The sequence below is a fragment of the Siphateles boraxobius genome, unplaced genomic scaffold (genome assembly GCF_051911475.1).
Source record: "Siphateles boraxobius isolate OS27281-9 unplaced genomic scaffold, OSU_SipBor_1 130, whole genome shotgun sequence".
Lineage (NCBI taxonomy): Eukaryota > Metazoa > Chordata > Actinopteri > Cypriniformes > Leuciscidae > Siphateles > Siphateles boraxobius.
The window spans coordinates 5,261,920-5,284,395 of NW_027508734.1; the positions used below are offsets into that span (position 1 = coordinate 5,261,920).

A 22,476-nucleotide genomic window follows, 5' to 3' on the forward strand; every position below is an offset into this window, starting at 1 on the left:
CTACTGTTTTTTTTAACTATGTATTCGGACATAAGTACTGTTTTGGCGAACTGTGTTTTGCATATATAGTAGGGAAGTATTCGATTTCGGATGCAGTGTGACAGTTGGAGGGGATGCTCTACCCAAGCCTTCAAGCTGACATCATCAGAGAAGGAAGTCCAGATGTTGCTTAAAGATTATGAAGACAACTTTGCATGGATGAATTGTGTACCACAAGACTAATGTGTGCTAACAAAATAAATAGGGTCAATTTTGATTTCATGCTGACTTTAACCGTTGCACTCACGTCTTTTGCTAGCGTCTCCTGCAACAAAGCGTTCTAAAAACGCGGCACTCAAGTTTTAACTTCTAACCGTCTTTTAACTTGAGCGTCGCGGTATTAGAACGCCACACGATGCGCAAGACGCTGCAAAAGACACGAGATACGAACCCAACAGTTAAAGACGTCCATCTAGCGTGTTTACATTGGCAAACTGTGGAAAAGTAGCACAGTAGAATGGAAATACATGTTTTGTGTGAACGGCCTTTTATGGTCCGTTAAAGTCTTGGTTGGAAAGATAGTGTTTACGATGAATGGCACCAGACTGTCATAAATACGAGTGTGAAGCTTGAGATTTCTTTAAAGTCCCCCTGTGGTGAAAGTCAAGCTTTTAATGTTGTTTATATGTCTCTGTTGTTTTAAATATGCTTTAAGACAAACCATGTGTAAATTCATAATTCAACAGCATTGCTGAGTATTTTCTCCTTAAAACTGCGTGAACCAAAGACAGTTTCAAAAACACGGTTTGAAATCGCTGGTGTTTCTGACATCACAAACTACCTTGTAACCAATCAGATCAACGTGTGATCGTCAACGAGTGGATCTCTGAGCTGTGTGAGTCAGTGGAGGCGGGGCTCTTTTGCATATTCATAGAACCGCAAATGCTAAATGAGGCAAGTAATTTTTTCAAGGAAAAACATGTCATTTTGATGATCAAAGATAACCAATCATAATCCGTCAAATCCGCCATATTTGTCCGACAAACAGTAAGGAGAGTTAGGGTGCATCCCAATTTGCATACTATCCATCCTAATTAGTATTTGAAAATATAATTAGTACATCCCAAATCGCAGTATGTTGAAATGAGTGTTCCAAAGAGACCCGGATGGTCTACTGTTTCCAGTCAGAATCCTAAGTGCAGATCAATGCACACTCTAACGGCTGATATTGCCCACAACCCATCGCGGGTTGGACGGGGATTCGGTTAGAACTACAAACACGTGTGAAAAGTGTTAAAAAACTACAGACATGGAGGACGCGCGAGTCTGGCGGTTATGATGAAGGGGTTTGAGTGATTAATTATCAGTATCTAACCTGATGAAAATGTGTTTATTTTCAATGTTGTCTACATTATATTGCATCTGCAGCAGCATTGTGAACTTTTGTAAAGATACATTTAACCATTAACTTTTAAATGCATTAGGCTATTATACTCAAATTGCAAACACATGAGGAGAGTCTCCGAAACGGTAGGAAATTATATTAGATTGAATGGAGGATTTTAACTGTGACAAGATGATTGACCGGGCAGTTTACCTGACAGGATACAAGCGACAGATCTGTCCGTTAAAGATCACGAAGTAGTATGTCCCAAAGCTTGCCTACTCACTTACTTAAGTATGTACTTTTTCTTCACAAAAAGAGTTCATACTTTTAGGGGGTAGTAGGCAAATTGGGACGCAGCATTAGAGATTGATGTCGGTGGATTTGAACTTGAAAAACGGAGTGTAGGGCCTACTGACGTCTTTCCGCAGTTAAAACAACGTTCCTTCTTCTGTTCTTTCATGTTTATTTGATGCTATAAATTAACTAGAAGGAAGAGATGATCGGTTCACGAGCAGCTTTAAGAGGCTCTACAGCGATCTGTCACAACACATTAAAGAGCCACAATATGGTATTTATTGTTTACATTTCTTTAAAAAATGACCAAATTTGCAAGTTGAGACTTTGTTTCATATCAAAAGTAACCTGGTCTGTCAGCGCCTTTTCAGTGTAGCTACTCTGCTCCGGGGTGATTTAACTGTGTGAGAACATGAGTGGTGTGAGAACGGCGTGGCTTGTCGTCGGTCATAGCAACAGTTACTAAAGCCGCCTTTTCCACTGCAGTTAGTAGAATGTCTAAAATGACTATCGAAATAAAGTGTAACCAATATTCTTCTAATTTTTTACTGTCATTAATGTAGGTCCACAAGAGAAATATTGAGCCAGTAAATTAAAATAGTTGTATCCATCCATCGTCGTCTCTGAGAGAATGCGGCGTTAATGCAGCGACAGATGCTGAAAGCTCAGTCCGTTTCTACTTTCACTTTCGGGAATGAGCGCATTTACATGCACGTTCTTAACGCGATTATGCTGAATAATAGTGCATCCAATCGCACAACAACTATCTGGCATGTCGTTACACCTCAAAACACCAACTTTTGTATATTAAAACTGGCGACGTCCTGGCAAGATCCTTGATTAGTTTACTGGGTTTCCTTGCTAGAGAACGACGTTCTTGCGCGCCAGCCAGTAGGCCTACTTGTGACGTCACGTGCAAAGTATGAATTTGCAGAAGTTCAGGTATTTCAACGGATCCAAAGCTCAAATCGGATCCGAATTCCCCGCATACGCATATGATCGGAACTCCCCACAGTTCCGTACGACTCTCCATTAGAAATGAATGACTTCCGGTCCGACGGCTGTCGTTTGTCTTTTCTACTACATGCCAACTAACTGTCATTAGAGTATTAGTAGACTGTCAGTGGACTGTTAGGTGTTAGGGTTCGGGTTAGGAGAACAAGTTGACTTGTAGTTGCTAAGTTACTTCTAGTCAGTAGAAGTTTGGGGACCAACAAAGTGTTAGCAGATATTAAGCAGACACTCTACTAATAATCTAATGACAGTTAGTTGACATGTAGCTGCAAAGTTACTTATAGTTAGTTGAATGTCTAAAGAGGACTATCGAAATAAAGTGTTACCAGAATATTCCTTTTGATTTTCACAGATGGCAGAGTTGTGCTGTTCGTGAACTAAAGACTTTCTTGTTTTAGGCCTATATCATTTTAGTGATATTATTAATATTTAGTATTGTTTTTAGTGTTATTAGTGTCATTAAACGTTTTTTTTAATGTGCTATGGAAACAAAATAGCCTCACCATATAATTGATTGTAGTATTGGAAATTTGCAAGGCTGCAATTCCCCTGGCTGGCCACTGTATGTCGCCATTTTGTCAGCGTTTGTTGCCCGCCAGGTATCCATGGTAGTCACGTGACTGCAAAGTGTGAATTGACCCAGAGAGACGGGCTAGGATCAAAGGGGGAAATCCATCAGCCGATGAAAAGTCAGGATAAGGTTAATAATGCGTCGGTGATACATGAGATGCGCAGTGATACAGCCTTTATGTAAACAAATCGCGTGCGGTGTTCGTCCAATCAAGTGACACCGCAGACAGTGAACGTTAACTCAGGGTGACGTCATGAATAATTGACGACAAAATTTTCATTTTTAGTGGTACTATTCCCGTACATCGCCGCCATGCATTCATGCAGTGTCAGTCAAACACCCACACTAATAAACACACATTACTGACAATGACTTAAGTAAGGGCTGCTTCCCCCAGTCAAAATGTCAAGTGCATGCATGCAGTCCATACAAACCATTGTGACGCTCAGTTTCTCCAACAACAAAAGTACCTTTTCATAGCCTTCAATCTTTCAACTTTAAAGAGGAACGTTAGCACAACTTGACTGGCCTTTAGTATCTGCCTTTGGTACTTGCAAAACATTTCAATTGCTTAGTGTTTGAGCAATGATTGGTTCATGAAGTCTTGGTTTACTTTCAACAGGTTGTGAAGTGAACGAACTATCATAATTCAATAATCTGCAGACAGTGTGTCTATATAAAAATATTAACCATTTCAGATGGTGTGGGTGGTTTCTACGCTCCAGCTATGTGTGGTAATGTTTTGGTTCTAAAAAGAATTTGAAGAATTCTCGACTATTTGTTAGAGGAGGATTCGTGAAAGAAGGGGAAGTTTGTGTGAAGACACTTCAGTATTAGGTGCTACTCAAACATTCACACAAATACACATCTCAGCCCCCATTCAGCAACTCTCCCCCTCCGGCCGCCTCTCTGTTTGTCCCCTGCGGTTCACAGCATCTGCCTGCAACTTTCCAACCACAGACTCTTCCCCTAACACACACACACACACACACACACACACGCTCGCTCACTCTCTCTCTCTCTCTCACACACACACACACACACACACACACACACACACACACACACACACACACACACACACGCTCGCTCACTCTCTCTCTCTCTCTCACACACACACACACACACACACACACACACACACACACACACACACACACACACACACACACACACACACACACACACACACGCATGCACACACACACGTACGTACGCACACACACACACACACACACACACACACACCTGTTTCTGTGCTTGACCTTCTTATGGTGCAGTTTCCACTGCAGTGGTACAGGATCATCACACACTCACACACACACACACACACACACATGCACAGTGTTGGGCAAGCTAGAAAATGTAGTGAGCTAAGCTAGCAGTTACTCTACATTAAATGTAGCTTCACTACACTGAAGCTACCACCCTGGGAAATGTAGCAAGCTAAGCTACAGCAATATGGCAAAAGTAGTTTACTTCATCTAAAGCTACTTTTTCAAATTTAATTTTTACATTGAACCAACTTAATTCCAAGTCAGTGCTATCTCAGTAATCAATAAAATTGTCAATCAAACATATAGGCAGGCATGATTTGTCAGTTCAATTGTTTATTCAACAACTCAGAGCCGGTCCGAGCCTTTTGGGGGCCCTAAGCAGAATTTGATTTGGGGGCCCTCTCCCACTACGCGAAGTCACCTGTGCTTGACGATTATTGACACAAATGTCACGCAATAATGATACATTATAAATGAATACAGTGAGGTTATGTATTAATACAAAATAAATACTTAATAAAAACTAGATAGCCTACTTAAATAAAAAAGTTTGAACTTTTACTTTACTCTTTTACTATCTCTCTGAAACTTCTTAAAACAAACTGTCTCAAAACATATAAAATAAATTATTTGCTAAAATAATGACAAAACTGAGAAATCAGAACCATAATAAGAGTAAGGGTTCAACAATGACAATTATTGTTGAAAACTGTAAAAATATTATTATTTCTCAACTGTCTCAATACAGTGTAATTGTCCTCAAAATCTTTTTTATTATTATTATTGTAACAGACTTTGTTGGATTGTACATGACAGACTCCAACAAAGTCTGTTACTATAATACCGGTAATGATGTACTGGCGCTCGTTGTATGTGTGTATTCAATCTATTTTTCCCCTCTGGGCTTGCCGTAGATAGAAATGGGTCGTGCGCACTTGGTACTGGAGTGTCGCGGGTTTTTGGAGTTAGTAATCTGATATGTGGTATTATAAAGTGGAGAAGAGTTCAAACTGCTATGTTTATTATTTATTCAAACTGCTACCTTACACCTAGAAGGTTAAGTTCCCCTGCGGCTATTTCCTCCAACTTAAACCGAGACCGTACTATGCGCAGTTGCGCATGAATTGTCTATGCACTCGCGAGGTGTCTAGATTATGCGCATGACTTAAACGCTGGCAGACACAGCAGCAGTTGTTGGCAGGTATATTGATCATGAAATCAGAATTTTCTTGTCTTGAATTACTCATTTATTCATATTCATTCATTCATTTATGTCACTTGTTTAAATCATCTTAAAAAACATTATTTTTAAAAATCGATTGGCCGCTTAGTTTGCTTATGCCTCGGGCCGGCCCTGCGACAACTGTTCCAAACCCATTTGGCCCAAAAAAAAAAAACATAACTATATAAAACCATATAACTATATAAAACTATAACAAAACCAGGTGTCAAGAGTGTGTGCATCTTTTTTCATTTCTCACGTGTCAGCCCAAGGATTGATAGTGGTACGTGATGTCACACCATGCGGAGCAGAAGGTGATGGTAATGCACCAAAAAGCTGGTTTGTAGGGCCCTATGAAATCCGTTTTATTTTTTCCCACATTATAAATTCAGTTTTATTTTGTTTTCATTTTTCTGGACTCCCATTTTAATGGTTAAATAACATTTTAGTAATCAAAAACGTGTAATTAATTGAAATCATGAAACGTATATAATTTAACAATAATTGATTAAAATTTTTAAATAAATTACATTTTAAGGGCTCTATAAAATAGTTTTTTTTTTAATGGTTTAAATTGTAATGACCAATTATTTCAAATGTAGGCCTAATGATTTAAGCAAAACTTTCTTCAAAGGTTAAAACCAACCTTTTATTTTGACAGGTTGCCATGTAGCTAGACCTTTCAGTCTCTGTTTTGTTTTTTTGATATGACGATAGTTTTTTTTTTTCAAATCAAGCTAAAATGCTGCTAAAGTGACTCTCAGAGCGGCTGTGTAGATGAAGTTCATCGATCCATTACTGAAAACATCGCAAGCGTCATGGGTGCTTTGTGTGTGGTAAATGAATCCGTGCGTCTGAGCCATTCATTCACAGAGACACGCAGAACATGCATGATTCCTTTTTAAATAGTCTTTAAGCGGTTTAATATTCACAGACACTTGTCTATATCACGATATTATGTAAGTTTACTTACCTTCTTTTCATCCAAGATCTGACAAATTCCGTGAAATTCCGCGTTATACAGTAAATTTTGTTTTTATGCATGGATATCGCAATTCAGTCCATGTTTTCCGTATTGCGGTCACCGTCACTAACTGATCCAGCAACTGTGATAATTAGCAGTTGTATTTCCGATTTGAGCTTGAGCTTTAGAAATGCTTGGGAAAATGTAACGTTAGCTTGTGTGGACGCTACCGCACTACTTGATCAAAAAAAAGAGCTTCGCTACTGAAAAGCTATTTGATTCAGAAAACAGCGACGCTACCACCACGCTACTGAGAAATATAGTTAAACTAGTAGCGTCACTACTTGTAGCGACCGACGCTACTGCCCAACACTGCACATGCATGCATGCACACACATACACACGCGTACACACACATCCGCACACACACACACACAACATATGGTTTAAAAATTTTGCAGTTCTGTTTGTATAAAAGTGTCTAAAAGTCCAATCACATAATCTAGGGAAAATAAATAAAATTAGGTTTACATATCGCTAAAGGTTAATTGGAAATTGCATATTATTTTGCAAAATTGCATGTTAAATGGGTGGTTGATTATAATTTAACTTTTTTAACTTTAGTTAGTGTGTAATGTTGCTGTTTGAGCATAAACAATATCTCCAAAATTACGACAATCAAAGCTACAAAGCAAAGGGAGATTTTTGCTTTTACAGAGATCACTTTTTAAGGACTACAATAAACGGCTGGTAGGGACTACAATGAGCTTCTTCGCGGGTTAGTGATGCCTAAAATTTACATAAACCCCGCCCCTGGGAAAACGATTTATAGATTATCATGACAGAATATGCTAATCAATGTCTAGAAGATAGTTAACCCCACATCAGCTACATAAATTCATCAACTAACCATTCAGAGACGTCCTGTTGCATACTACATGTTTTCACTTCTTGAATCTCTCAATTTTGTCCAACTCTGGTTTGAACATAAAAGGCTATAGTTTTTGAAATTTTTAGTATGAGCGTGAGGTAATCGGAGCTGCTAATGCCACACACACACACACACACACACACACACACACACACACACACACACACACACACACACACACACACACACACAAGCTCTTGAAGCTCCACCCTCTGTGCGGGAGCAGCAGCTCATTTGCATTTAAAGGGCCACACACGAAAAACGGTGCGTTTTTGCTCACCCTCATAAATAACAATTTTAACATGCTATAAAAAATATCTATGGGGTATTTTGAGCTAAAACTTAACATACACACTCTGGGGACATCAGAGACTTATTTTACATCTTGGGAAAAGGGCATTAGGGCCCCTTTGAGCATTCTCTAATAGAAAATCACTATTACACTCTAAAAAATGCTGGGTTGTCTTAACCAAAATTTGGGTCAAATATGGACAAACTCAACCGTTGGGTTAAAAATTTAATCTAAAAACCTAACCCAACCGTTGGGTTTGTCCATTTTTTACCCTAATTTTGGTTAAAACCACCCAGCATTTTTTAGAGTGTAAAATGCTTAGTGTGTCAATGCATTGATACTGGTGGACCAAACCTTATAAATAAAACCTATCGTGTACAAGCAAACATGAATCCAGAATATAAACGCAATGTGTCATGTCATGTTTCCCTCATGGAAATCCAAATAAAGAATACACTTAATGTGCAATTTTAGCGTGTTTCGTTCATATTCTGGGCTCATCATCAATAAGGTGTGTATTGAATTTGATCAACATATAGTACATAAAGCCACGTTAAGCGTTTTTCACTTTAAAATCAGAATGAAATGAAGATTGTAATGGTCTTTTTTTCTCTATTATGACGTATATCCGAGTGAAACTGCTTCCTGATTATGAACAAATGTAGGAGGGGCTTGATTTTGTTGATTGTGATTTGAATGGATGGTTGTGGTTTGCTATTGTTGGATCTCATGTGAGTGACAGGTTGCCCCGGACTTGATGGACACGATCCGGATTCCAGACGTAGTCTTTATCAAAAAAGCAACTTTTTTCTGAGCTTTTGTTCAAAATGTTGCTTTTTTAATTAAACATGCCCACATTCAAGTGTTGATAAAAAACTGCATGAAACTAGATTTTATCTATATAGTGGGACAGGCCCGGCTCCACGGCGGGGCCACGGTGGGCCTGGCCCACCCAATCAGAAGCTTGGCCCACCCTGGCCCCACACCACATAACAGCCAATCACAAAATTGGTGCGATATTCAATTCAGCTCGAGATACGTTATTTTCTATTTTCTACCCAACCCCCTCCTTTTTTTCCCTCCGAGACAGACTTAGCTCATTCACTTCTCAACCTTTGAGGTAAACGGACGTGCTGAATTATGAAGCAATATAACGACAGTAACAGCCAATGAACTTTATTAGAAGAACTATTACAATTAGTGAACTTGATTACCACACTCTAGTAGCCTAATAAAACATAAAATGCACAGATTTCTTGTTCCGAAAGGACAAAAGAAAACTACTTCAGGTCTCCAGGACACAGCTACCTCCTCATCCATTTGCGGCAATGAGGTCGAAGAAATGGATGAGTCGAGTTCATCAGCAGCTTCTGTTGGTGTCAAAAGCACAAATACACCCACTCAAAGATGCAGCAATTCTGTCCCAAATGATTTAAACAGGGAAAATCCTTACCAGCCGGTTCTGAAATCGTACCCCCGAACTCTTTTTGGAGGGAGAGAGATGCTTTTCGGCCGCTTGGTATCAGTCACGGCCGTGGCTTGAATATTCTGTAGATCGCGATGCATGCTTTTGTTTTCCGTGTCGAGTGTTCGGTGTTGCTTTCTCTGAAAATGACACGTTCGTTTCGACAGGTTTTCGAAACTGGAAAGCAGCATTAGAACGTGACCGCGGTCTTCAAAAACATGCGTGCAGTCAAGCTCATTTACAAGCCTCGACCTCATGGACAGAGTTTTGCCGCCGACAAGTGTCGGGGGAAACCGTAGCATGTTTGCTCGGCCCACAACAGATAGAAAAGAATCGCTATTACATAAAAAGCATGGCAGGTGTTGTGAAGTTTTTAGCAGTCAATGAGCTTCCACTACGCGGGGATTGTGAAACATGTGACAGTGAAGAAGATTGCATAGCTGCGGGGCTTTTTGCCAAGTTGTTTAAATACACGTTGGAAAAAGATAAATACCTCGCTGACATTACATCAGGTATCCCACAAAATGCAAAGTACACTTCCAAAACCATCCAGAATGAAGTGATTGAAATTTTGGCATCCATGGTTCTGAAAAAAATAAAACCAATAAAAACCAAAAACCAATAAAAAGTGATGGCACAAGGGATCGGTGCAACACGGAAAATTTGTCCGTTATAATTCGTTTTGTGTGCAATGGTGTGCCAGAGGAACATCTCATTGGCTTGTTAGAACTCCAGCAGCTTGATGCAGATTACATCGCTACTGAAATATTACAACACTTGTCTGAAACAGGATACAGTGCTGATAATATAATGAGCCAGTGTTATGATGGAGCATCAGTGATGAGCGGGGTGCGAGGTGGTGTTCAGGCTTTATTACAACAAAGGTTGGGCAGGCATATCCCCTACATCCACTGCTATAATCACCAGCTTCACCTCACTGTCATACATGCGATTCAAAGTGAACCTTGTGCCAAAAGATTCTTTGACTTGTCAGGCTCCCTGCACTCTTTTTTCAGGCATCATTTTGTCTCTCAGAGATACAGTTGCCCGTATCTCAAGAGGCTGTTGGAAATCCGCTGGACAAGTCATTATGAAGTCACAAAATGTGTTGTGGATAATGAGGAAGTAATTCTTAACATTCTTTTTAAGGTTTCCAATGATGACAATGCATCAGTTGACCTTGCAAAAGAAGCCTCTGGGCTTCTCTCTCAGCTGAAGCGACGCCATTTTTTTAAAATTGGCAAATTTCTGATACATCTTCTCGCCATTTTAAAACCAGCAAATGGCATCCTACAATCTCACCATGTTGATTTGTGCAGTGCAGCTGAAGTTGTGCAGGGATGTCTTGGTGCACTGAAAAATCTCAGAGAAAATGAAAGTGAATTTCAGCAGTACTGCGCTGACATGTCTACTGTTGAGCCCTCACCAAAACGTCAACGGACTGTGAATCCCTCCTATGGTGACTCTGTCATTTTTTCACCTTTAGGGCAAGAAGGGCAGTCAGGTTCTGAATGTGCCACTGCAGCTCTGAGACGACAGATGTTGAACATACTAGATACAGCTGTATCAGAGATAGAAAACAGGTTTTCCACGAAGAATTTGCAGCTGATGCACGCCCTCTCAGGTTTAATGCCAAAATCTAACAAATTTCTTGACATCCAGTTGCTTGAGCCTCTCTGTAGTCTTGCAGGGGTTGCAAAAAATGAACTCCAGAATGAAATTCTTGTTGCCAGACCAATGCTGTCCAAAAAACTTCCATCTGATGCTGAATGTTCTGCTGTTTGCAAACTCTTGCAGGAATACAAAGATGCATTTGCAGGTCTTCATAAATTGTATGTATCTGCTATGGTCATGGGTGTCTCTACTGCTTCATGTGAGAGCTCATTCTCTACTCTGGCAAGAATTTTGACACCATTCCGCCGAACAATGCTTCATGAGAGGAAAAAAAACCTTGTGCTTTTAGCTCATGAAAAAGCAATAACACATGAGCTGGACATGGATGAGTTTGTAACAGAATTCTCTAAAATGAGTAGAAAGCTAATGCTGTAAATATTATAGTTATATGAGTAGACCTTTTTCAAGACCTGCCCTGTTTTCCTCAAATCTAAAGTTACTAAACTAATACAAGATCTGTTGTGTGGTTAAAAAAAAAAAAAAAAAAGATTCTAAATATAGGCCTACATAAGATTGTAAAAATAAAAATGTAAATAATAACAATGGCCAAAAATCTGTAATGTTATACTATATTAACAGACGTGAGGATAATTCTTAAGAAAAACTGAATTTCAGATCAAATTTCTATTTTTAGTTTGTCACAAGTTTGTTTTAGTTGATGTAAATAGTTATTTTAAAATACCTGCCCTTTTTTTTAATCAAATGTAGTTATTTAATTGATACAAGATCTATTAAGGGGTCAAAACAATATTACAAATGCAAAAAAAAAGAATGTAAAAATAAACATGTTAAATAGCCTATGTTTATATATATAAAGTTACTAAATAGTTCCAAAAAAAAAATATTACAAATGAAGAACATGTTAACATTTTTAGTTAGTAATAACAAGTTTGTTTTAGTTGATGTAAATAGTTATTTTAAAATACCTGCCCTTTTTTTTAATCAAATCTATAGTTACTTAATTGATACAAGATCTATTAAGGGGTCAAAAAAATATTACAACTGCAAGAAGAGAGACTGTAAAAATAAACATGTTAAATATGTTTATATATATATATATATATATATATATATATATATATATATATATATATATATATATAAAGTTACTAAATAGTTCCAAAATATATACAAAAAAATATTAAAAATGAAGAACATGTTAACATTTTTAGTTAGTAACAAGTTTGTTTTAGTTGATGTAAATAGTTATTTTAAAAGATCTGCTCCTTTTTATCAAATCTATAGTTACTTAATTGATACAAGATCTGTTAAGAGGTCAAAAAAAATTACAAATGCAAAAAGAGAGAATGTAAAAATAAACACGTTAAACATGTTTATCTATATATATATATAAAGTTACTAAATAGTTCCAAAATATGTTAAATAGTCGTCCCGTATACCCCCTCTCCCTCCCCCTCCCCCTCCTCCTCCTTCTGACCGGCCCACCTGGAATATCACTTGGCCCACCTTTCATCTCATATCTGGAGCCGGGCCTCTAGTGGGAGCCAAAAACGTTTTGTGAAAATCATCAAAAATGCTGCCGCTGGCGTGGAAAGAGTTAAAGATTACGAGAGCACATGAATTTTATAGAAATTATAATGCAAATACTGCAATATCCCATTAAAAAAACCCAAAAATAATCCATTTGGATCTTGTTTGTGAAATACTGCAGCAGGTGCTGTATATATGAATCACAAGTGCCCAGAACTTGCACTTTGTTCACGTATCATTTAACCGATGGAAGATTGACAGGCCTGTGCTTCAGATCTGTGCATGTTTGGCCCTTCAGGTCTCCGCACCACACTGTAAAAACAACAACAACAAACAGTTGCTTACTTTTGAGTACAATCACCTTGGATATTTAAGTCATTTCAACTTAAATCACATTAAACTGACTTTAAAAATGTGTTTAAACTTGTATAACTTATAAGAAAAACTTATTTTGATGAATTAAAGCAATGTAAAAACATGTTGTCATAACTTATTGATCATTTAATTTTTTACAGTGCAGTACGTGATTGAAAGCATGAATTGCGTACAGCGTGCTCTGGTTGTAAACTGCACACTTCAGCAAATGACGTTTAGGGGTCTTCAACGTGATCTGCACGTCTGTGATCTTGCGCACGTGGTCCCCAATTATTTTTGGGCTTTTGTGAAAGATTAGTTCATCGTAATATCCATCAAGGGGTCTGAAAAAGGTTCAAAATACCGCATTACGCTGTGTGGTGTGTATCCAACGCTTTACCTTCAGATACGTCCTCCTGAGTGCTTCCAGAAAGATCCAGTGATCTGAAAATGAGGTGAACGCCTCACACACCTGCATGCAGTAATACCACCACAACAAAGTGACACTCTGACCAGCCTGAGAACGACACACTGAGCGTGCGACGGAAACGTGTGTGTTCGTGTTTTCAGAATTTCGTGTGATGTTTTGAGGTTCTTCTCTGTGTTCAGTCTCAAACAGGAAGTTGATTGTGTGTTTGACGCTGACGTGGAAGGGCTTGCATGGCGGTACCATGAAGCAGTGAATACCGTGGTACTGAACTAATGAAGTAATACTGTGGTAGTGAACTATATGGTATTTTCAAAGTATTACTTGATGAAATAAAAACAGTTCTTATTTTATTATTCTACCATATCCCCCCAAAAACTCATAATTTCACTTTCACAGTTTTTAGTGCTGTCGTTGAATCACGACCGTAGTCATGTGATCTGCTCCCTCTACTGTATAAATGATTGTGAATTTGCACTTCCTTCAGCCTGAGCCTTATTATTTTGTTGGTATTAAAAACAAACAAACAAGCAAGCCCAGCCCAGATGGGAAAATGTAATGCAAAAGTAATTTAACAGCTTATTTTCTATAAAAAGTCTACTTTTTAGGGATTAAATTAAGTTACTTTTAAAAGTAACTTTTCCCAACAATGATTTTATTTTTAGCTCCATAAAAGCACTCAAGCCTCAATATTGCCAACTAAAAAAGCTGGCGAGTTACTGTAGTAAAACTTGTGTTGTTTATGTGTTTAATACAGTTCATGTTTCCTAAATGTTTTCGGATCGACTTCAGAGTCTCAGTTTGACTCACATCCGTTTGATTTAAAAAGCAGATGATTGACATTTAAAAGAGTTGACATGAGCGAGAGAATGATGCAGTCGTTCACCCTCGAGATCTGACCCACTTTAACTCTCATGTGAGGATCAGCATGACTGTGTTCAGAGACTCTGCAGCTCATCTGTGTGTGTGTGTGTGTGTGTGTGTGTGTGTGTGTGTGTGTGTGTGTGTGTGTGTGTGTGTGTGTGTGTGTGTGTGTGTGTGTGTGTGTGTGTGTTCTCTCTAAGGCTCCGGAGTGCAGTGTCAATGGTCTGGAGGAGAAGCTGCTGTTATTCAGACACGAGCCGAGCACTGAGCAGATCTTACAAAGACTCACTGAAAAACATGACTTACGTGACGGAGATCTCGTGGAGGTGGTGCTCGCTGGTCAGTCTACACACACACACACACACACACACACACACACATACACACACACACACACACACACATTCCCATTCAGACTCGCACAGGCACACACACACACACACACACACGCACGCACACATATTCCCATTCAGACTCGAACAGGCACACACACACACACACTCACAAACACTCACACAGTCCATGCAGATGATGTTGACAGCTGCCAATCACTTTGATCCCTCTATAGGCACGGCTTTGGTGACCGAAACAAAGTACCGCCCACATTCCTTAGTCGTCCAATCGTATCGCACACCTACGTTTTGTCACTACTGTGGAGAGATGTTATGGGGCCTCGTCCGACAGGGCCTGAAATGTGAAGGTATATGTACACACACACACACACACACACACACACACACTGTATATAATGCAACAAAGTCTCATACAGAATAGTGATGGGAAGTTCGGATCATTTTACAGACTCTTTTGTTCGATCTCGTTCATCAAAACGAGTCAATTTATTCATTTAAGTGGCTTTAAATGTTATACTTTTAACAGCCAAATTCCCCGAACACATCCACCTACGCAATCTTGATCATATTCTGAATTAGGAAATAAGTATAATGCAGTCAAAAATAATTTACAGGGTAGGCCTACATAAATAATTACATTCAGAGTCTTTCGTTTATTTGTCACGCGACAGGCGCAATAAATGACGCAATAATATAAACGCAATAAATAAAAGACGCAATTCATGAATGACTCATCACTATTAAATTTACATTTATTAATTTAGCAGACGCTTTTATCCAAAGCGTCTTACAAATGAGAACAATAGAAGCAGTTAAACTAAGACAACAATATGCAAGAATATTTACAGAATGCAAAAATAATACAGAATATTTACATACTTTATTGCTTAATTGCTTATTTGTTTGTTTGTTTGTTTATTATTTATATATTTTATTTCTTATTTAATATTTATAACATTAATTATATTAATTTATTTATGAATAATTATTTAGCAGTTATTTATTCTTGCTTAGTAACAGGACTTTTTTGCATTGTTGTTTAACCCTGAAATGTGTTAAAGTTACGACTGCACCAAACACTGAAAATATTATAAAATGTATTCTTACACAGGATATTTTTGTTTTATTGTATTCCTTAATTGCTTATTTATGTTTGTTTATTATTTAATATTCTTAAATGAATTATTTAGAATATAAATTAAATTGTATTTATTTTATTTAATAGTTTATACGACGTGATGTTTGGTATTAGTTTCATTTAAAATGTCTTTTAGAGAATTTTAAGGTTTATTTGTTTAATATTTGTATATCGAATTTCTTATTTAATGTAACAAATTATATTATTTATAAATATTTATTTAGAAGTTATTTATTCTTGCTTAGTAACAGGACTTTTGTTGCACTATGCAGTTTAACACTAAAATGTTACAACAGCACCAACACTGAAAATATTATAAAAAGTATCCGTATACAGGATGTTTTTGTTTTATTGCTTAATTTCTTATTTATGTGTTTGTTTATTATTTAATATTCATATTTATTACAATATTTAAATGTATTATTTATAAAATAAATTATATTGCATTTATTTTATTGCATAGCTTCTATGACATGATTCTTGGTATTAGTTTGTTGTTGTTTTTTTGCATAATGTTGTACCTATCACCGAAGTGCGACTTTATAACTGCGGGAAATGCTTCAATTGTCTTTCAGAGAGAGAGAGAGTAGGCTATTGATGTTTTTCTGTGACTTTCTTTAGGCTGCGGTCTCGACTTCCACAAGCGCTGTGCGTTCAAGCTGCCCAACGACTGCTCTCGCGTGTTCCGCCGCTGCGGCCCGAGTCTGTCGCTGTTTCCCCCGGGACGCCCGCGAGCCCCGTCGCTCTCCAACCACACGGGAGGAAGCCTGGAGGAGGTGACGACCCGAAACAACCAAACGCTCATGTTTCTGTCAGCGGTTTGAACTGCTCTAGGGCTGCATGATTAATTGCAATCTACATGTAACCGCACTTAAATCGAGTTGGCTTATTGCGCTTTTGAAATCGCAAAGGCTGCGATTATTATTATGCGCATCTTGTGATTGATGATCGGCTCTGTAAACGCTGCTCCTTCTGAAACACTGTGAGTTTGAGTCACTTATAACCTTCATTTAAAAAAGCAACAGGGTCAAACATCTCTCCAAAAATGAGAGACGTTTATGAACCTCTTGTCCAACCAAAAGACAACATTTAATAACATGCTTTCAACTTCTTCATTAGGACAGTTGAGCTCATCCTTCTGTGAGATGATGTGCGTTTTACTCAGAATAACGAAGTTGTGTGTTTATTAGTCATGTTTAATCAATCAAAGCGTTTCACTCTTCTGTTTATTCAGCAGCAGATAGTATGATGTCCATAGGGATTTCCTGTATTGATGCGTGTTATCATACTTCTGCGTCATTTTTGGCGTGTGTGTGAGACGCCCTCTGGTGTTCAGAGGCATATTTGTTGTTTGTGTGTGTGTGTGTGTGTGTGTTTGAGACGCCCTTTAGTGTTCAGAGGTTGTCTGTGTGTGTGTGTGTGTGTGTGTTTGAGAGAGAGCGCCCTCTGGTGTTCAGATGGAGCATTTACTACCGATCAGCCGCTGCACTGACAATCTGTGCTTAAAATAATCACAGCCTTTGCCAAATCGCGTGCGGTTTCAGTGCGGTTTCAGTGCGGTTAATCGTGCAGACTCAGTCCCTGACGAAGTTTGTCTTCTCCATCAGATCAGCATAAGGAAGCCGTCGCGCTCTCGGCCGCCGTCCTGGGTGGACGTGCCGGTGTGTGTGGGGGTTTCTGAGGGGAAGGAGGGGCGACCGCGTGTTCCTCACACCTTCCACATACACACCTACACCAAACCCACCATGTGCCAGCACTGCTTCCGGCTGCTCAAGGGCCTCTTCAGACAGGGCATGCAGTGCACCGGTGAGAGGCGTCAAAGGTCACAGATTCAGATAAAAACATTTATGCTGGACCTGTGTCACTTTGAATATCAGTTTTTGCGGTAGCTCTGAATATTTCTGTGTCAATGTTGTTGAACTCAGTTTGCAACATGTGGCGCTTTTCCACATCGTGTTGCGATTCGGCTCGCTTTGCTTTTCCACTGCAGTTTAGTGCCGCTTTAAAGTGGGTGGGATTATAGACTGCTCGTTAAAGTTGCTGAAATTTTTTTCAAGTTTATTTTTTTATTTTTAATAAAAATTGTGCGAACAAATAATACTGTGGTGGCTGTTGCTGACTGTTTTGGGTTTGGTGTCACGAATTACAAATCCAGTGACGCTGGAAGTGACGATTCTCTCTGACCAATCAGTGATCTGCAATGTTTTCACGTCACATTTTAGCATACGCACAACCGGCGCAACGTCATAGAATGTCTCTGAACAGATTCACGCCCACTTTTAGGGGAAAATAAACTAGACTTCCCATAGACTTCAATACAAAATAGCGTCACAAAACCACGTCCGTCCACAGCCGACAGGCGTGAATAATTGAAGAAATCACTCATATTAAACATCTCAAGTAATTATATGTCCACCCTGCCTGCCATAGAGCGTGAAAGATGCATCAACAAACTTAATGTAGTCAATTTAAAAACATGTCCCTTCAATCTCCCAGTGTCAAATTGGTGTAACAACCCCACCCAGTGGCCAGAGGTGTCTTACCCGGACATTTACTCTAGTCGTACCTCATTGAGTAACCATGGTAAGCCAGTGAAAACAGATCAGCATCTCCCGAACACTTCAGCCGGAAACTGAAGCCTCGCGGGAGCCGCTATTGTAGCAGAACTTCACAGCAAATACTTTGACAGCAAATAACTTTACCTCTGAGGCGTCCAAAGACTTCATATGTCCATTATCTATTTCTAAAGAAACACGACAATGTATAAAAGGCTCCATTACTTTGTATTTTACGTTATGGCCCCGTAGAAGCCGTTTTTGTAAAAATAGGCTAACGATTGCGTCATAACCAGGTGACTGTGTCGCACAGTAGAGACATTACCGTATAGACAGGAGGAGAAGCTCGCAGGAAATCTTTTAAAGCAACGGGAAAAAATATTTCAACAACGTTTTGAGGAATTGGAAATAATTCGGAATGTGGCACAGCTACTAGAAGATTTACAACTGTCAGACAGGTTGCTCACGTCACATCTACATCGTCAAGCTCAGTTTGAGCCTGCGCAGTCGCTCAGCCATCAGGAAGTGAGTGCTGCTAATGGGCTTCACTTTCCTCCGTTGAAATCAAGAGGGTCGCTGTGTCCATTTCTTTTACTGTCTATGGTTGTTACACCAATTTGACGCTGGGAGAAGGAAGGGACATGTTTTTAAATTCACCACATTAAGTTTGTTGATGCATCTTTCACGCTCTATGGCAGGCAGGGTGGACATATAATTACTTGAGATGTTTAATCTTAGTGATTTCTTCAATTATTCACGCCCTACCGGCTGTGTATGGACATTGTTTTGTGACGCTATTTTGTATTGAAGTCTATGGGAAGTCTAGTTTATTTTCCCCTAAAAAGGGGCGGTGACGAAATCGACAGACAAGTTCCCGGATGTGCCGGTAGTGCGTTTCGGTACGGTACGCTTGGAACCTGAACTGAGGTGGTACCATTTATAGTGAGCCGTAGCGAACCATATCATGCAGTGGAAAAGCGCCAATAGTGTCGGCCCAGATCCGGGTGGAATCCACATGTCCCAGATGTGGGCCGGATCTGGGCCGACACTATGTTGCTGTCTGGGGAGTAATTAGCCGGTGAAGTTGATTTACTTATTGTAGAGTAAGTGAAAGAGATCATGAGCATTGTAATGTCTGAGCGGAATTCATAACTAATAACGGATTTTAAAACGAACGGTTCATTCATAAATCCGTAAGATCTCACCTAATCTCACAATCCTCACTTTTTTTCTCACAATTGTGCGTGATATAAAGTCGCAATTGCGAATTATAAAGTATGAATTTTCTTTATATCATGCAATTCTGACATTATTAAACACACAATTGCTAGCAAAAAATTCAGAATTGCAACTTTATATCACTCAATTCTGACTTTTTATCTCGCAATTGTGAGAAATTAATTCAGAATCGCGAGATGTAAACTCGCCATTTTGAGATAAAAAGTCGCAATTATTTTTTTATGTTTTATTCTGTGGCAGAAACAAGCTTCCATAGAAAACCCCCTTTGAAACACGCTTTATTTTTAAGAGTTTATACAGCAGTGAGAAATCCAATCAGATTTGTTTGTGCTGGTAAACGGTAATCTCACACGAGTCCCTGAGTTTCGGAAGAGATCTTAAACTGAGCTTAGATTTGTCGAGATTTTAAAGAAAACGTTTAAAATCGTTTTCTTCAAGTCAACCTTGATATTCTGAGAACTTCATTAAGTCTTGAGCAATCACATGTTTCTTCATTTCTCTCTCTGTTTCTCTCCAGACTGTAAGTTTAATTGTCATCGCAGATGTGAGTCTCTCGTTCCTCCTGAGTGTCGGGGCGAGAGAGCAAATGGAGAAGGTCAGTTTGATTTACCGTTGAAAACATTTCTAGGTCACTTACGCAATTATAAGTTTGTTTTTTGTCTAGAGATATTTTGCTTACACTTTATTTGAAGGAGTCTTTGTTACAGTGTAATTATGCATTTAAGTACTGAGTAATATTAAGTAGCTACATGTGCTTACTATAGGGTTAATTGCATGTAATTATGCATAATTTATAGTTTTTACTACAGCAACTACATGTAACACGCATAACAAGGACACCATAAAATAAAGTGTTACCTACATTTTTCATTTGGAAAATCATATTTATTTATGTGATTACTGTAATGTTGTATTTTCATGTAAAGTAACATAAATTAAAGGCAGTGTAAAAATGCATGATGGATAAACACTTGACAATTTAAAATATATATATTATTGTTTTTATCATGGGATGTTTGATACTTTTTGTTTTGACAAACTTTCTCAACATACTGATAAAATGTTTAAAAATCGATATTTACATGGAACATTTAGTGTAAATTAAGCTTTCTTGATCCAAAAGTTAATGTGCTTAAGATAATGAAATATATAGACTAAGATGCATTAAATTAATCAAAAGTGACCGTAAAGACATTTATAATGTTACAAATAATTATATTTGAAATAAATGCTGTTCCTTTCAACTATCTATAAAGATCCTAAAAAAAATGTATCGCAGATGTCAAAAAATATGAAGCGGCACAAGTTTTTTCAGCACTGATAATAATGAGACATGTTTCCGCAAGATTTCTGAAGGATCATGCGTGTGATCAGTGCTACATTTCATAATCAAATGTCATAATCATTTGTTAACAAACAAGTATTCATGACTTCAATGAGCTCATTGTTTCTGCATTAAATTATTACATTTTTAAATGTGTTTAAATTAATACATTTTTCGCTAACTGTAATTTTGTATAAGTACATTTCTGAAATACATAACTTAGACAGTCACCTCTGATAACAGATCACTCTAAATTGTAAAGTGGACTCATGCACTTTCTGTAAATCTGCTTTGAAATGATGTGTATTGTGAAAAGCTCTTTACAAATAAATGTGAATTGAATCGAATTGACTTCCAGAGGCGAGTCAGGATTCGGAGGAGGCCGCGACAGTGGTGTCAGTAAACGCTCTTTATGAAGAGCTGCGATATAAGGACCCTCCGCCAGCGGAGCAGATCATGATGACGCTGCAGACTCCCGTCACGTAAGTGTTCACATCAGGAACGAGGATTCAGAAACAATCTGTTACGGTCATTTCTATTATCGCTGTTACGGTCATTTCTATTATCTCTGTTATGGTCATTTCTATTATCTCTGTTACGGTCATTTCTATTATCTCTGTTACGGTCATTTCTATTATCGCTGTTACGGTCATTTCTATTATCTATGTTATGGTCATTTCCGTTATCTCTGTTACGGTCATTTCTATTATCTCTGTTACGGTCATTTCTATTATCTCTGTTATGGTCATTTCTATTATCTCTGTTACGGTCATTTCTATTATCTCTGTTACGGTCATTTCTATTATCGCTGTTACGGTCATTTCTATTATCTCTGTTATGGTCATTTCTGTTATCTCTGTTACGGTCATTTCTATTATCTCTGTTACGGTCATTTCTATTATCTCTGTTATGGTCATTTCTATTATCTCTGTTACGGTCATTTCTATTATCACTGTTATGGTCATTTCTATTATCTCTGTTACGGTCATTTCTATTATCACTGTTACGGTCATTTCTATAATCTCTGTTTCGGTCATTTCTATTATCACATTTACGGTCATTTCTATTATCTCTGTTACGGTCATTTCTATTATCAATGTTACTGTCATTTCTATTACCTCTGTTACGGTCATTTCTATTATCACTGTTACGGTCATTTATATTATCTCTGTTACTGTTACGGTCATTTCTATTATCTCTGTTACGGTCATTTATATTATCACTGTTACGGTCATTTCTATTATCTCTGTTATGGTAATTTCTATTATCTCTGTTACGGTCATTTCTATTATTACTGTTATGGTCATTTCTATTATCTCTGTTACGGTCATTTCTATTATCACTGTTATGGTCATTTCTATAATCTCTGTTACGGTAATTTCTATTATCACAGTTACGGTTATTTCTATTATCTCTGTTATGGTCATTTCTATTATCACTGTTACGGTCATTTCTATAATCTCTGTTACAGTCATTTCTATTATCACAGTTACGGTTATTTCTATAATCTCTGTTACGGTCATTTCTATTATCACAGTTACGGTTATTTCTATTATCTCTGTTATGGTCATTTCTATTATCACAGTTACGGTCATTTCTATAATCTCTGTTACGGTCATTTCTATTATCACAGTTACGGTTATTTCTATTATCTCTGTTAC

At 38.1% G+C, this 22,476-nt stretch overlaps 1 protein-coding gene across 2 annotated transcripts in view; it reads left to right on the forward strand.

The window, feature by feature from the left end:
* The window catches only part of prkd4 (protein kinase D4), a 31,996-nt gene that overhangs the window by 1,322 nt on the left and 8,198 nt on the right, over positions 1-22,476 (forward strand). Inside the window, exons 1-7 of one of the 2 annotated variants that reach the window (XM_077227552.1) lie at positions 1,790-1,934; positions 14,407-14,545; positions 14,775-14,906; positions 16,319-16,473; positions 17,305-17,503; positions 20,009-20,086; positions 21,174-21,297. In XM_077227552.1, coding sequence (XP_077083667.1) covers positions 1,863-1,934; positions 14,407-14,545; positions 14,775-14,906; positions 16,319-16,473; positions 17,305-17,503; positions 20,009-20,086; positions 21,174-21,297 — 899 coding nt within the window. In that variant the 5' untranslated portion in view covers positions 1,790-1,862. Of the gene's footprint in view, positions 1-1,789; positions 1,935-14,406; positions 14,546-14,774; positions 14,907-16,318; positions 16,474-17,304; positions 17,504-20,008; positions 20,087-21,173; positions 21,298-22,476 lie in introns of those variants that run through there. The other variant, XM_077227551.1, reaches the window with a different exon arrangement.